Source organism: Corvus brachyrhynchos, unplaced genomic scaffold, assembly GCF_000691975.1.
Source record: "Corvus brachyrhynchos isolate BGI_N302 unplaced genomic scaffold, ASM69197v1 scaffold14, whole genome shotgun sequence".
NCBI classification, from domain to species: Eukaryota; Metazoa; Chordata; class Aves; order Passeriformes; family Corvidae; genus Corvus; species Corvus brachyrhynchos.
Window position 1 is genome coordinate 15849868 of NW_008239110.1, and position 15161 is coordinate 15865028.

At 37.8% G+C, this 15161-nt stretch overlaps 1 protein-coding gene across 19 annotated transcripts in view; it reads right to left on the reverse strand.

Annotated features, from left to right (window-relative positions):
* PTPRK (protein tyrosine phosphatase, receptor type K) overlaps positions 1 to 15161 on the reverse strand; it is a 388760-nt gene that overhangs the window by 155985 nt on the left and 217614 nt on the right. For all 19 annotated transcript variants that reach the window (XM_017739562.1, XM_017739558.1, XM_017739564.1 and 16 more), the window contains exon 7: positions 10130 to 10423. In XM_017739562.1, coding sequence (XP_017595051.1) covers positions 10130 to 10423 — 294 coding nt within the window. The remainder of the gene's footprint in view (positions 1 to 10129; positions 10424 to 15161) is intronic.

Here is a 15161-nt window from a genome sequence, read left to right on the forward strand (position 1 = left end):
ACAACATATTATTTGTTCCCTCATCCATTGTTTAGACAGAAGCATCCATATTTGCTTTAAACTTTTAAATTCTATTTCTAGGCTGAATGGAAGGAATAGCTGGGATTGAAGGGGGACATATGGTTGTGTTAAAATAAAAAAAGGAAAAAGAAAAATCAAACACAAAAAACTGAGCATCAGAAAACTTAGTAATGGCAACCTAAGAAGTCTTCGAGGTGAAGTCGCAGACATACAAAGAAAAGAAGAACAGCTCAACTTGCATGATCCTTAATTATGGCTATTCGGAAGATAATAGGCAAGGGCTAAGCCCCCCAAAAAAAAGAAACGTTCAGGAATAAATTAATCTCCACTGATTTCTATGCAGTATGTTAGCTGCATTCTTCCTGCACTCCCCATCCACCCCTTATTATATCAAGTTAACACCAAAAGTCAACTCTACATGGACAAATACAAAGAACTCTTGGTCACACTGAGAGCTGAATGCAGAGCGGTTGTGCGTCTTTATTTTCATGGAGAGGGTCTGTCTACAAGACCACAAAATTTACATCAGTTATAAAACCTGTCACTGAATGAATTAAAATTTCACCCCTTATATATGATCTTCATTGTATAAGATTCTCATTGCAAAATATTTAGCATTCAGACAAATAAATCCAAGATCTCATTGCAGCCAGCACAACAAAAGTAAGAAAAGCGCTTGCTCTGAAAAAAATAAATAATAAAGTCATGCGAGGTAAATAAATTTGAGAAAAATTGCTGGGGAAACACTCATAGTCACCCCTGCTTTCCAAATAGCAATGAGACACCAAAGTGAAGTGATTTGTCAAAGGTGATGCCAAAGGCCATAAGCAGAGAGCAGGTTTCTTGAATTGCAGTTCTGTGCTGTCTTCAAAGGCCATTACTTTAAGGAAACACGGTACTACTCAACCAGCTTATTTATTTCTAATCATCTAAGCTGCTACAGGTTGTGAATTGTGAATAGAGCACATCATATTCCCAGTGGGTGCTCATGCTCTGAAATTTCAGCCTAATTGTTAGAGTTCATTTTGCAGACAAAAGAAGGTACATTGTCAAATATATTTTCACCAGTCCCTCTTGTTGAGCACAATTTCTCTAAAATAAAGGTAATAAACTGCAAAATATGTACTTATGGTACCGATATAGTATCTGAAATGTTTAATTATCTGAATGATAATTTAGCATGTTGATACTTCCAAGGGTAATGAAATAGCTTTTAGCAATTAATGACCTGAAAAACAAAATGCATAAAATGAAATAGTTCTCAAAGGTAACCTGAAATGAAAAATACTAGTATACAAAGGAATAAAAGGCTTATGCAGTTGAGGTGGAGATGTGAAACATGGAAAATAAGTTCTTAACCCATGAGAAATCACTGTCTAAATCATGTCTGTATCTCTAAACTCAGTATTAATTCTGGTCACATCACGCATAAACAACACGATTTTGTTTCCAGATTCCAACTTTCTGCAAGATTTTTTTTTTTATTTTGGTTTCCTAATCCTCCTGACAACAAACTCTTGCACAATGCCATACCTTTAATTCTGTAGAAAAGGATGCTATACAGATTTGGAGAGCGGTTGGAGAGATGGGGATAAAAGACTCGGGTTAGAAGAAAACTAATTTGGTATGCAATTTCAAGAATACACCTTCAAAAGCTTTAAAACATTCTCCTATACTAAAAAAAAAAAAGTGAGAAATTTTGCTCTGGTTTACAAGCCAAGGACTACAGGACTTCTTCTAGTTCCAGTGCCTAGGCATCATCCCTAATGGTCCATCACTCTCAGGTCTCTTTTCCCACTCTGTATATATGGCCTACTTTGTTTTTATTATACTGCAAATGTTATACTTGAAACATAGATTAGAATCACCCAATTAATACCACTGTGAATTAGAACTCAAGTCTTTATTCAAGAGGCTTCTTTTTCTACCAGTTTCATAATATTCTGTAACTTGCCAGCTTTATCATAGTTACATTTTCTTTATAAATTTGCATGGAACTGTTCCTGATAGGGCCCAAACAGAAATGTTTATTCAATTAATCCATAAAACCAGTTTTAGCTATATAAACCAGTTCTTCTCCATTTGACTTGATTTTATTCTGGTTTCTTAATCAAAATGCCTTATATAAAATTAAATGCATTAGAGAAGAACAATATCAGCTTTATTAACCAAATCTGTAATTTAATTTTTAAAAAATCAAGTTATTCTGACAAGAGCATTCTATAAATCTGTTGATTGTCTCTAATTATATTACTTCCTTAATTCTTTATTAATCAAGCTTGCTATTGGCTCTTCCATTATTCTGTTCAGAATTAAAGTCAAGATGACAAGCTTTTAATTAATTGGGTGATCCTGCGCCTTCATGTCACTATTTTTAACATTTGTTTTTCAAGTGATCTGGAGCTTTCCAGGATTACTCCAGATTTTTGTTTGAAAACAGCAAGCAAAACCAGGTAACATTAAGAGCCTTGACAAGTCATTCTTAGGTTTCTAGACCTACTGATCACCTGAGGTGCAACTTGACATCAGTTGCTACTTAATATGCTCCTCAACTCATTGTTAAAAAGGAGGCTATTTCATTATCATTCCATACAAAAGCACCACATGGTCCATTCCCCCTCTAAGCACCAGCAGGAGGATTTACTGAGAAATAAGGTGAAGAGAGTGAAATTCACTCAGTTCTGCTTCATACAGTCTAGATTCAAATTAGGTGAAAGAATTATGCTGCTCACTATTAAAATGAAACAAGGTTAAAATAATTAAAAAGCAAACAAGAATTAAATGAAAACCAAATATTTATCTAGCAGAAGAAAGTCCAAAGAATTGATGCCTGTCAGAACCAGTGCTTTTGGGAAGACATGATATCTCTTTGTAATGGCTTTGGAGAAAGACATATTGGGGTGAGAGAAAAAATATTGAATGCATTTGGTAAATCTCATCAACATCTCCTACCCCAGCACACGCTGCTGGTACTGCTTTCCTCTTCTGCCCTTCCACTCCTGCTACTCACAGCCCTCCGTATCTAATCCACACTACTCTGCCAGAAGCACCAAAATAACTGAAAAATTAGTATGCTGCCAAAACATTTTAGTGCTGCAATGATCAGAGCAACTTAAAAAACCTTATTAAAATTTTCCCTGATTAATTTTTAATAGACTGATAAATGAAAATACAATAAAAGTCAGTCCTTTAAAAATTTGTTTTATTTACGTACTTACCAATTCTCAAACGCCATAAAATTAATATTGCATTCCTGAACAGTTGAGAGACCTTAATTATGAAACCAAACTAAAGCATCAAACACACTAATCAATCATGCTAAAAAAAATTTATTTCAGCTGAAATTAAAAATAGAAGTCTCTGTTCAAAAAAAGAGCTCCAGTCTTCTAAAAGGGAAAGATTATCTCAACCTGCAGCCATGTTTTTAAGAAGCAGACACAGACAAAAAATCTGTGAACATCAGTCCCCCAACTTTGGAGAAGCTCTAATCAGGCTGTGAGTTATCTGGCCTGGGTGCACCCACAGCACTTTCAAGCGCTGCAATATGAATTATTGTCCACATCCATTCTTTTACAGCTGGAATGGGCACCATGGATTAATGCACTGCAATATATTTTCTTGCCACAGACAGTGCTCCTCTCAGAAGTGTGATCTATTGACTAGTTACATGCACTTTGGATAAATCATGACAGTCTCAGTGTGCTGTGGCATGCTCTGCCCTGGGAAAAGCCGCCAAACAAACCAAGCTGAGATGAGATGGAGAAATTGCTGAGACACAGGGGAGATCTGTGTGATGTTGGCAGCTGTTCCCTTTCCTCCCCCTGCCTCTACCACACAGTGAAGGCGTATCCTGACCTAGTGTCCTTCATCAGAAAGAGAACCAGTAACTCTAACCAAAGTCTTTGCACCAAAACCTTGACTGACCAGCGTGTCAAGTGCCAATGACCACAACCATGTCTTGCTGCAGGTAACTCATCCCCCCCTGCCCACTGGTAGACACTTCAGAAAGAAGGCAGAAGAGGCCACTGCACACAACAGAGGCTTTGAAATGTGGGTGGCCATGCTAGAGGAGCCCACGTGCCTAGGTCTGCTACCCTAATTCTAAGTGAAGAGCATCACAGTGACTTACTGCTGATTATGACACTCTACTATAAAAAACTAGCCACAAACAAAACTCTTCTGAAAAATAAAGCATGAGAGAATTCAGGGCACCCATGCCTCATTGTATAACATGGCACTCGCAATGTTGCAGGAAGAAAGTTTCCAGTTAGTGCAGAGGGAACTTGCAGCTGCAAGTACCATATAAATGATACTAAGCTTGCCTGAATACAGCGAACAAAAAAAAGTTGAAAACTAATTTAGGGGAGGTCAGTGTCTGAACTTGCAGTTTACTGCCAATTCAACTGAGTCATCAGCATCACGCTCCTTTGAAAAAGAGGATACCATGCCTAATTTACACAATCTGACAAGAACTTGGCTGGGCAGTCTGCCTGGTCTCTTGCTAGGTAAGTCAGCTGCACTACAGTCCTTTCTTATGGATATAAGCATCATTAGGATTCTATATGTGGTATGGGTATCTCAGCAATGGCAAGCAGCACAATAAACAGAGCATGGTTGTGGGTGCCAGATGATGGTCCAAATCAGGTGGCTCTTCTACAGGATGCCTTCTCAATAACAATTTTAGTATTCAGTCTTAAAGGGAATATGATGAAGTTCCTTAGTCCAGACTTCTTCCATTGTCTTAATATCTCCACCCCCCCCGTATCATAACCAACCGGTAAACCTATATGGAACAAGGCTCTGGCGCATTTGGAATCAGATATCGAGATCTTAAATGGTTCCAATTAGAACCTGGCCAAAAGCCCAGAAACAGTCACAAGTGCCAAACACATTTGTAGAAACAACAGCAACTTATAAATATTGGTGTAATGAGTCCTCTTCCGGAATGACAAATGTAAAGTAATTTTTAGAAGTATCATATTCATTTCATTTCAAGTTGTTCATCTTTAGTTGATTCTTAAAATGTGTTCAAACTGTAAATAACAAAAATATGAGCAATAAAAACATGTAATTTAAGCACTCAAAATGTATTCATGTTCCCCTTGAAGCTATAGTCTAAGTTCATAATAATACCTACTTTGAGGGAAACAAGGTAAAATTCTGCTTGAAACATGAAGACAGCTCTTTTTCTTTAAAGGTAAATATTTCTCTCTGTCCCCTTTAAAAAAAAATAACAGTTGAAAATTACGCATTTATCTGTATTTTTATTAGTTTTCAAAGTTTTAAACAATTGCAGTTGCACTACTGCAAGGGACACAAATGAAGACCACAACTTATCCATTCAGTGCTGTATATTCCAGGAGCCTCCTGTGATGTTGACTCTACCCAATTTTATAAAACCTTTGTCTCATATATCAACATCCTAAATTCTCATGTACAGCACAAAGTAAAACCTGTAAACCCAGGTCCCCTGCCATCACTCTGCAAGTGTAAAAGGCAACAAATGCTGCGTGCAGTAGCACTGTACACGTCCCACATCAGCGCATGCAGATTCCATACTGCAATGTCCCCCTCACTCCACTCATTTGAAAAATCATTTACAATTTTTATGTAACCACAACAACATTTTAGTTCCCCAGGCAGTCATGCAGGGTCACTTTCTTGATGGCAACATCACTGGGGTCCCTCTGTTATAAACCCCAAGACAATGATCAAAAGCCTTTGAGCTTGCTTTTGTTTTTCAATATTTCCCATGTGCTGCTTTTTTTGTTCGTTAGAGGAGAATTCAGCAGTATCCTGTACTCCGTGCATATTGTTTTCGAAATTAACATACATGGAAACTGTACATAAATATTCTGCACTTCAAAAAGGCAGCAGAAAGCAGCCCAGCTCCCAAGCCTTCAATTGCAGGGGATCATGTGCCAGCACTGCATCACTGAACCAGCATCTCCTGCTCTTATGCCTTGAGGCTGACTGTTATCAATAGCAGGTCTCTGTGATGGATAATGCTTTTGAACAATGAAATAACAGTAATAACAATAGCAATAATAATAATATCATTGATAAATATTTTTTGTTTCTCAGCTCTGCTAAAGCTATAAAGATTTCCCCCCTGCCCTTGTTCATTTCATTATCAAAACAAAGAAAAAAAAAAAAATGAAGACACACAGGACTGTTTTCTCCAACTGCTTTACAATTCTTCATGCTTTTCTGAAAAATCACACCCTTGTGCTAGACTTCAGTAAAGTAGAAGCGAGCAATTCCACCATGTACATATATTAAGCTCTGGACAGGCTGAACTATTGACCTCCTTTGCTGCTAAAAAATCAGTTAATCATAAAACTGAGCTGTGAGCTGTTACTCAGAAGCAGCAGCCAATATAAGAGAACAACTTCTAATTTGCAGTTGAAAAGGCAGGCTAAGTGGACAAGTTTAGATTATCACGTATTTTCTACACCCTGTCCCTCTCCCTCCACTCCCCCAAGGAAAGAAAGGCAATCACAACTCAGAGGATACACTCAGAAGGACAACACACTCCAAAGCCACAGAAAACAGCCCTGAGGATTACTTCTGGATGAAGTGTTACCCTCTACCTTTTGTTTTGGTGTTAAAACCCAGAGAAGCGAATAATCTGAGCAATGACACCAGGCAAGAGGTGAAGTCATAATGAAATAAAGCTCAAGTGCCCTGTGAGGACTGAGGGGGAGGCAGTACCCTTCAGCATCAGCAGCTGGGAACACAATGCCGTGATCATGTCATCATCAGCGGTGCTTAGAAAAAGAAATAACAAAGCATACACCTGGCTCTTACAGAGGATAATGTCAGAAAATAGTGTTTTCTTCAGATGTTTCAGACTTCAGCCACTTAAAAACACTCAGTGGTTTCATATATTTGATTGCTCAGCACTATCTTTAATCAGAGACTGATAAAACAACATATCTAGCAAAATGCCTTCACTTCAGCACAGGAAAGATTACCTGGGAAATGCCGGGTGGACAAATAGGCTGTCAGAGGACTTAACTAGTGGAAGAATTATTTCTTCATTAAAGAACAATTTTGTTTAGCATTAGTGGAAACATTTAGTAAATGAGTCACCAGACAGTAGTTTTGCTATGAGGAAGACATAAATTGATCTAAATACTTAATAATAAAAGTGCACATATGACTATGAGGAAAGTACGATCATCACTCAAATCGCTAAAGAGTAGAGTATATCTCCAGCAAAGCAGAGAACAACTGATTAATAATACATTATTTAAAAATAGCATGAAATTATAAATACTGAATGAATTATGGGGAAAAAATACTTTAAACTTCATTTGAAAATAATGCTGATATTTGCTTAAGCACTAAATAAACAAAGAGCAGAACCCTAGCTTATTCTCATTATTTTTCAGTGAGTTTGCTGTTGCTGCTACTTGGAATGTAAACTTCAATCCTTACAATCTCATCAGATCAACATTCTCTAATGCACACTTTTTAATCTGTATAGAGAGTAGTCAAACTTCATGTTAAAAATTCATTTATTTCCCACCATTCCATCTGATATCGAGCAGATAATCAATTAGAACTAGTTTCAGAATTCGAACTGAGTATCTGGCTGAAAAAAAAAGTGATCTTGTCAGAAATGAGAATTGGGAATAATTGAAGAAAATCCAGAAAGAAGATACTGCTGCAGAGATATAATCTAATATAGCACAGTCAATCACCTGCCAGTCGCCTGTACAATACAAACAGCAGCAGGGACTGCAGGGTGAGATATTCCATTATTACCTTTACCTTTTCTTACAAATCTTCTCTTTGGAAGAGACTAATTTTTATGTTTATAATTTGCTTTTTACAAGCAAAATATATGTATATCCAGACAAAAAAATCATATTGACTTGGACTTGCAGTTATCTATCAGAAGCCTTGGGAGAACACTGCAGAAAAGGAAGGTCTCTCATTTTCCAGACAGGTGAGGAGGCAGCAGGGCGACCTGCTGTTCAAGCTGGTTCTGTTCTGACTCATCCCTGGTGCTGGGGACCATATTTCAGTCTTCACAAACCCTTGCTGACACACCTTCTTCTAACTGAAACTAGCTAATGGTAAAAATTATTTGCCTTCATTTTCATGGAATAGGAAGAATCAGTCTTGCTACAAGATAAACAACTTGAACTTTTATAATTATTAAAATAATACTGTCACAGAAGTTCAGAACTTTCTTCTCAAGTGTTTCTTTAATCTGCTTAATTTCATAGTGGATTAAATTGAGTTGAAATTTTTTCTCAAGCCAGACTAGATTTTGGAGCCTTACATGTGAGTGCTATGCTTAAAAAAATTTAAAAATAAACCCACACTCAAAATAACATTGTTTTCCCTAACTGGCTTCTAAAAACATGTCACATAAATCATTACTTACTTTCTTTTCCTTTCCCATTAAAAATCTTTACTCTGTCACAACCTGAGTAAATTAAAGTTACATTTTTTTCAAATGCTAGGAAAACAGCCTGAACATTTGGATTTCTTAGTCTCGGCTTTAAAACAGAAGCTGTTTTCCAATTCCTACTTTTTCAGAAGAATGTCTAAACCAATTCCGTGCAATAAACCAATACTTTAACCTTACTTAGATCTCAAAGACTGACATCTTAACTGAGATAGACACATAGATCTTTTTGCTTCACTGGAAAGAAAGACTAAATTATAAAAATGATCACAAACTCCAAAAGATGCCTTCAGTTTAGTCTTACTCCAGATTTGTGCCTCAGCTTCTGACCATACCATTCCCAATTTTAAAAAGAATTCTCTAATTTTCTGGATTTCATACCCACTGAGCTAATCTGCTAGAATTCCTGGCTTCTGATCCAGACCCTGACACTCTTCCTTAAGTAAACAAAATGAGTGGTCATCCATCAGAGATGTCACCAACTTGTGAAAAAACTATTCATATTTCTGATTCTCATATGCACGTATATACATGACACATGGAAACCTGACACTCTGGTTTGTTGTTCTGATTACTTTACTGCAATTTTGAATAGATGGTTATCAGCACACTTTGCTAAATCTAATACTGTGCCAACTTTAAAATACCATCAGGCCCTAGAAGTCCTGAGACTAGGAGAGGAAAACCCACAATTTAGTTTTGCTTATTTTCCTCACAGTCTGAGATTCAAATCTATAATTATTTTCCCCTGCAACTATGAGACATAGGCATTATCTTTCTTCTTGAGAAAGCTGAGATTAAAATAACTTTAAGAAGCTTTAGAAGGAACAGCATATAACACAAGTTGGCAGTGCTTTGTCTTCATGGTGCTGGCCACGCAGGGGCACTCTAAGAAACAGGAAGCAGACTGCAGGGCTCAGCAGCACATGATTTTGGTGATAGCAGTCAAAATTGGAGAAAACACTCCATTAATATTTTCAATTGTATTTTACAATTTAGAGAATCATACAATATTCTGAGTTGTAAGGGACCCACAAGAATCATTGAGTTTTATTCCCCATCCTGCACAGGAGAGACCCAAGAGTCACACCATGTGCCTGAGACCGCAGTCCAAACGCTTCTTGAACTCTGGCAAGCTTGGTTCTGTGATCACTTCCCTTGGGAACAGTCATAGCTGGAGATTTTAGTATTCATATTTTAGTTCTTGGAGGCTCTGTCAGGCCATGCGTAACTGCTTGGGAAAAGACAAATTATGCAGAAGTACACTACACTTTTTTTTGCAAGGCTCTATTTCTTAAACATATCCTTTTTTCTCATGCAATTTCCTCTATGTGCAAGTTTACTTAAAATGCATTTGAAAATATCAAGGTGAAGAAGCAAGGAGGTCAGTACTTTCCAGAAATCAAGTTCCATTCCTTGCCTGAGGAAGAGTAAAATGTTTTCTTGGATTTCTAACTTCCCGCCTCCTAACCTAGCCTCCAAGGGTTACCAACCTAGACAATGACCAGGGAAAGAAGAGGACGAAGCAAAACCTTACTGATCCAGAAACTTGGGGATCCTGTGGGCGTGAAGTGAATCCTTAAGTCCTGATAGAAGTTAATTGGAGCCAACACGCCTGCCAATCAATTAAACCATAAAGTAAAAGATTTTGGGTTTTTGTTAATTTTCCAGAGGAACACTCACCAGCACACTTGGTCCTGGTGATGAGTGGTGGTCCTGGCTGCCCTGTCCCACCTTCGCCCGGTCTGGTGAGCAGGACCCGAATCTCATATTCGGTGTCAGGGTCCAGGTGCCAGAGCTTGTACGTTGGTGCGTTGACTGCATGGGTCTCAGTCCAGGTCCCGGACGTCATCCGGTACTCCACTTCTTTCAGGATAATGGGGCCGTCGCCAATGATCGAGTTGGCATTCAGCTGGATGAGCAAGTATGTAGGCCCAACGCCCAGCAGCTGCGGGGGTGCTATTGGCCGAGGTGGCTCTGCAGGGGAGACAAAAAATAAGCCAGCGGTAAAACAAAAGCTGGAAAAAGCCCTCCTCCCACTAAGAGGAGGGCTCTCTACACAGAAAGTTGTCAGAGTTTGGTCAGCGAAAATTCCAAACCTCAGAAGCAAATTCAAACTGACATCAATGAAGAAGAGCTGAGGAGAATTTCAGCTGATGGGAGTGAGTGGTGCACTACTGGCATCTGCTCAATGCTATTTTTTCCTGTTAAAAAGCTCAGCTGGAGACCACAAAATCCTGATTTATATATTGCTGCTGCTTGAGATTTTTTTCTGAAAAAAACTATGCTCATTTATATAATTTACTACTACCAATAACTTGAGGTTTTTTTTATTGACTGAAACCATGTTTGTACTTTCCTTATAGAAAGAGCTGCAAGAGATGATACACTACCCCTGCACAGAATATTCTTAAAAATGAGTATCACTGCAGCTAATCTGAAACCCACCGGATGTAGTTAGGGAAAAGGATATAGATGCCTATTACAGGCATTCAGAATATTCAGAACTGAGCAAAGCTGCCAGGAGAATGACAAAATAAAGACATATGGCAACAACATACAGTATTTTATTCTTTAGTAAGTTATTAACTGATTTTGAAACTTGAACAATAGGATGTGTGTTGCCTTTTGTCATCCCCTCTTCTCATCAGCTTTTGCCTGCCTAAATATTTCAATGCAGCTGCACAGTGAAAAAGGTAATGACAGACCAAACAGGAAGGGGTGGTCCTCCTTACTCTGAGAAATGTTAACATAGAAACATTGCCTCAACATGATTTATTTTAAGAAACAAATCACAAGCAACAGGTATTTTTCTAATAAAATGAATTCACTGATAAACATGGAGGGTTCATTTTCATTCCAGATGGCTTATATTTCAACTAATTTGTTTCAGTTAATTAGGCAACGATGCTAGATTCAGTGCACACAGGGGTTTCACACAGCAGCAATGCAGAACTTACAAATCAGCAACTCTGAGCAGGTAGAGGGGATCTCATGGCCAGTACATTAAAAATAACTTTTGACCCCAGACCATAAGATTTCCCTAGCAGGGGACCCTTGCACCACTTCCCCCACATTCCACACAACCAAGTTAAGACACAGATGCATTCCACGTGTTCTGCCACCCAGGGATGATCCCATCAGTGTCAGTGACAGAAAATGTGATGGGGAGTGGTGGACTTCCTTTGATGTCCCATCTTCCCTGCATGCTGACGTTCAGCTAATGACTCCCTGGTTCTGTCTGCTTCTCTATTTCCAGCAGCAAAGCTTCCCTTCCAGATACCACAGCTTGTTCCAAACAGTATATTCACCAGCTCTATAAGCAACCAGGTTTCCCAGATTTTGGCACTTATCTTGCAGACCTTTTTCTAAATTAACTGCTTCTCAAGACACTCAGTTTGCAGACCAGGGAGTCTGTAGCCTTGTCATAGTGGCTGTAATGGGAGCTGATTTTTTCCTCCCAGAGTGAAAAAGTGCTCCAAAGTGTTTCCATTTCTGCTTCGGGATATACAAAACTATAGAAAATATCTCAAGCAATTATTAACATTTTACCATGTTTTGGCAATAAATGTGCATATGAATTAATTTAGATCCCTTACCTGCATCAAAGCTCAGAAATGCAGCTGGGCATAATGAGGGCAGTTTGTTTGCTTTGGAGCTAACATTTTAAATGTCAAACTAATGTATGCTAAGGTCAGTGTATATTATAGCAGAAAACATCCTCATTGATGATCATGATGCACTGCCAACTCCAAGTTATAAACTTCTAAAACATATGGCTATGTTTAGAAGTATACACTTTGATTAAGAGCATGATTATCACAAATAAAACCTCACATTAATGAGACTAACATACCATTGCCTATTAAGTTTTTATGTTAAGAAGTAAAGCACATTCTTATATTAGCATACGCATTTTGTTTTTAAGCTCTTGAGGCCAAGGAGACTTATTTATAAAGTCTCTCCCAGTTCCAATAAATTATGCATGAATTTTAATCAGTTAGCAAATGAACAAGTAATTGTTCTGCAGCATTATTAATATTCTTCATAATACAATATACTATCAGAACCAGAGGTGAGGTGCAACCAGAAATCCCAAAAGTACACTAAGTATCAACTGAAGCATGCAATCCCAATATACCAGAATAAACTTTTCTGATGTTACCCAATTAACTTTCTATTAATTATTCCCATTCATTATTCTATAACCACATCCACATTTATAATTTGAAATCACAATTTCCTTTTGTATATACAGCAACCTGGAACTTTTACAGTTTAAAAATTGCCATTGATAGCTAAAAAGACAGAACAAAGCCATCATTAATGTTTTGGTTGCTATTCCCATAGCAAATATCACACATATTAACAATACTTTTCTTTCAGTGAGTTTTAAAACACAATTTACATCCTTCAAGGAAGTGTATATTGCTGGTTTTTTACCCCAGCAATCTGGGTCCACCTGTAGTAAATAATCCACTTGCAGAGTGCCCTGAGAAGACAGTCTGCCAAAAATGAAAAACCTCTTACATAAGGCACGAAAAATAAAAGGAGATATGTGAAAAAGTACCCTAAAGAAAATCAGCCTCTCAGAAGTTTGTTCTGGCTTTTAAACAACATAAAAACTCAGCTTCAGCCAAGCCAGGTGATGGTTTAGATGTTCAGAGCCTGGGTTAGAGAATTGCAGGAAACTGAGGCTCACCAGACCCAAAGCCACGTGGGGCAGCACGGTGACCTCCCTCCACCTTCTCACTGCCCTGATCACTGCAACCCAACTGGAGAACTGTGCCCTTTATTTCTGCCAAAAAGAACCCACCTTCCCCAAATATTATGAGGAGATATGGCTAAGACACACAGTATTCCTACACTCAGTTTGCAGACCAGGGAGTCTGTAGCCTTGTCATAGTGGCTGTAATGGGAGCTGATTTTTTCCTCCCAGAGTGAAAAGGTGAATGCTCCAAAGTGTTTCCATTTCTGCTTCGGGATATACAAAACTATAGAAAATATCTCAAGCAATTATTAACATTTTACCATGTTTTGGCAATAAATGTGCATATGAATTAATTTAGATCCCTTACCTGCATCAAAGCTCAGAAATGCAGCTGGGCATAATGAGGGCAGTTTGTTTGCTTTGGAGCTAACATTTTAAATGTCAAACTAATGTATGCTAAGGTCAGTGTATATTATAGCAGAAAACATCCTCATTGATGATCATGATGCACTGCCAACTCCAAGTTATAAACTTCTAAAACATATGGCTATGTTTAGAAGTATACACTTTGATTAAGAGCATGATTATCACAAATAAAACCTCACATTAATGAGACTAACATACCATTGCCTATTAAGTTTTTATGTTAAGAAGTAAAGCACATTCTTATATTAGCATACGCATTTTGTTTTTAAGCTCTTGAGGCCAAGGAGACTTATTTATAAAGTCTCTCCCAGTTCCAATAAATTATGCATGAATTTTAATCAGTTAGCAAATGAACAAGTAATTGTTCTGCAGCATTATTAATATTCTTCATAATACAATATACTATCAGAACCAGAGGTGAGGTGCAACCAGAAATCCCAAAAGTACACTAAGTATCAACTGAAGCATGCAATCCCAATATACCAGAATAAACTTTTCTGATGTTACCCAATTAACTTTCTATTAATTATTCCCATTCATTATTCTATAACCACATCCACATTTATAATTTGAAATCACAATTTCCTTTTGTATATACAGCAACCTGGAACTTTTACAGTTTAAAAATTGCCATTGATAGCTAAAAAGACAGAACAAAGCCATTATTAATGTTTTGGTTGCTATTCCCATAGCAAATATCACACATATTAACAATACTTTTCTTTCAGTGAGTTTTAAAACACAATTTACATCCTTCAAGGAAGTGTATATTGCTGGCTTTTTACCCCAGCAATCTGGGTCCACCTGTAGTAAATAATCCACTTGCAGAGTGCCCTGAGAAGACAGTCTGCCAAAAATGAAAAACCTCTTACATAAGGCACGAAAAATAAAAGGAGATATGTGAAAAAGTACCCTAAAGAAAATCAGCCTCTCAGAAGTTTGTTCTGGCTTTTAAACAACATAAAAACTCAGCTTCAGCCAAGCCAGGTGATGGTTTAGATGTTCAGAGCCTGGGTTAGAGAATTGCAGGAAACTGAGGCTCACCAGACCCAAAGCCACGTGGGGCAGCACGGTGACCTCCCTCCACCTTCTCACTGCCCTGATCACTGCAACCCAACTGGAGAACTGTGCCCTTTATTTCTGCCAAAAAGAACCCACCTTCCCCAAATATTATGAGGAGATATGGCTAAGACACACAGTATTCCTAGCAGTCAATTTTCCTTGAGCTTCGTTCCCTTTTTCTCAGCCATGAGCCCTCTGTGAAGAGCCATAAAGTTACAAACAATAATTTATGAAAAAATATTTCAACCCATGGACAGTTTAACTCATCAGTAGAATGGACTTTGATAGATATTTGAGATACACTTAACAATTTGATCAAAGACCCTGAATGATGAGTTTCGTTTCTTCCTTTGCTAAGCACAAAATTTAAGATTCCTTTTCCAATGTAACTAGTTTAATTACTGACTCATTTTCTGCCTGTATTTTTAGCTAGTGCTTAAAGGTGTTAAATCTGATGAAATCCCTTACTATTTTCATGGCCACTAACATCTCAGAAAGACTATATTAAAAGACCAC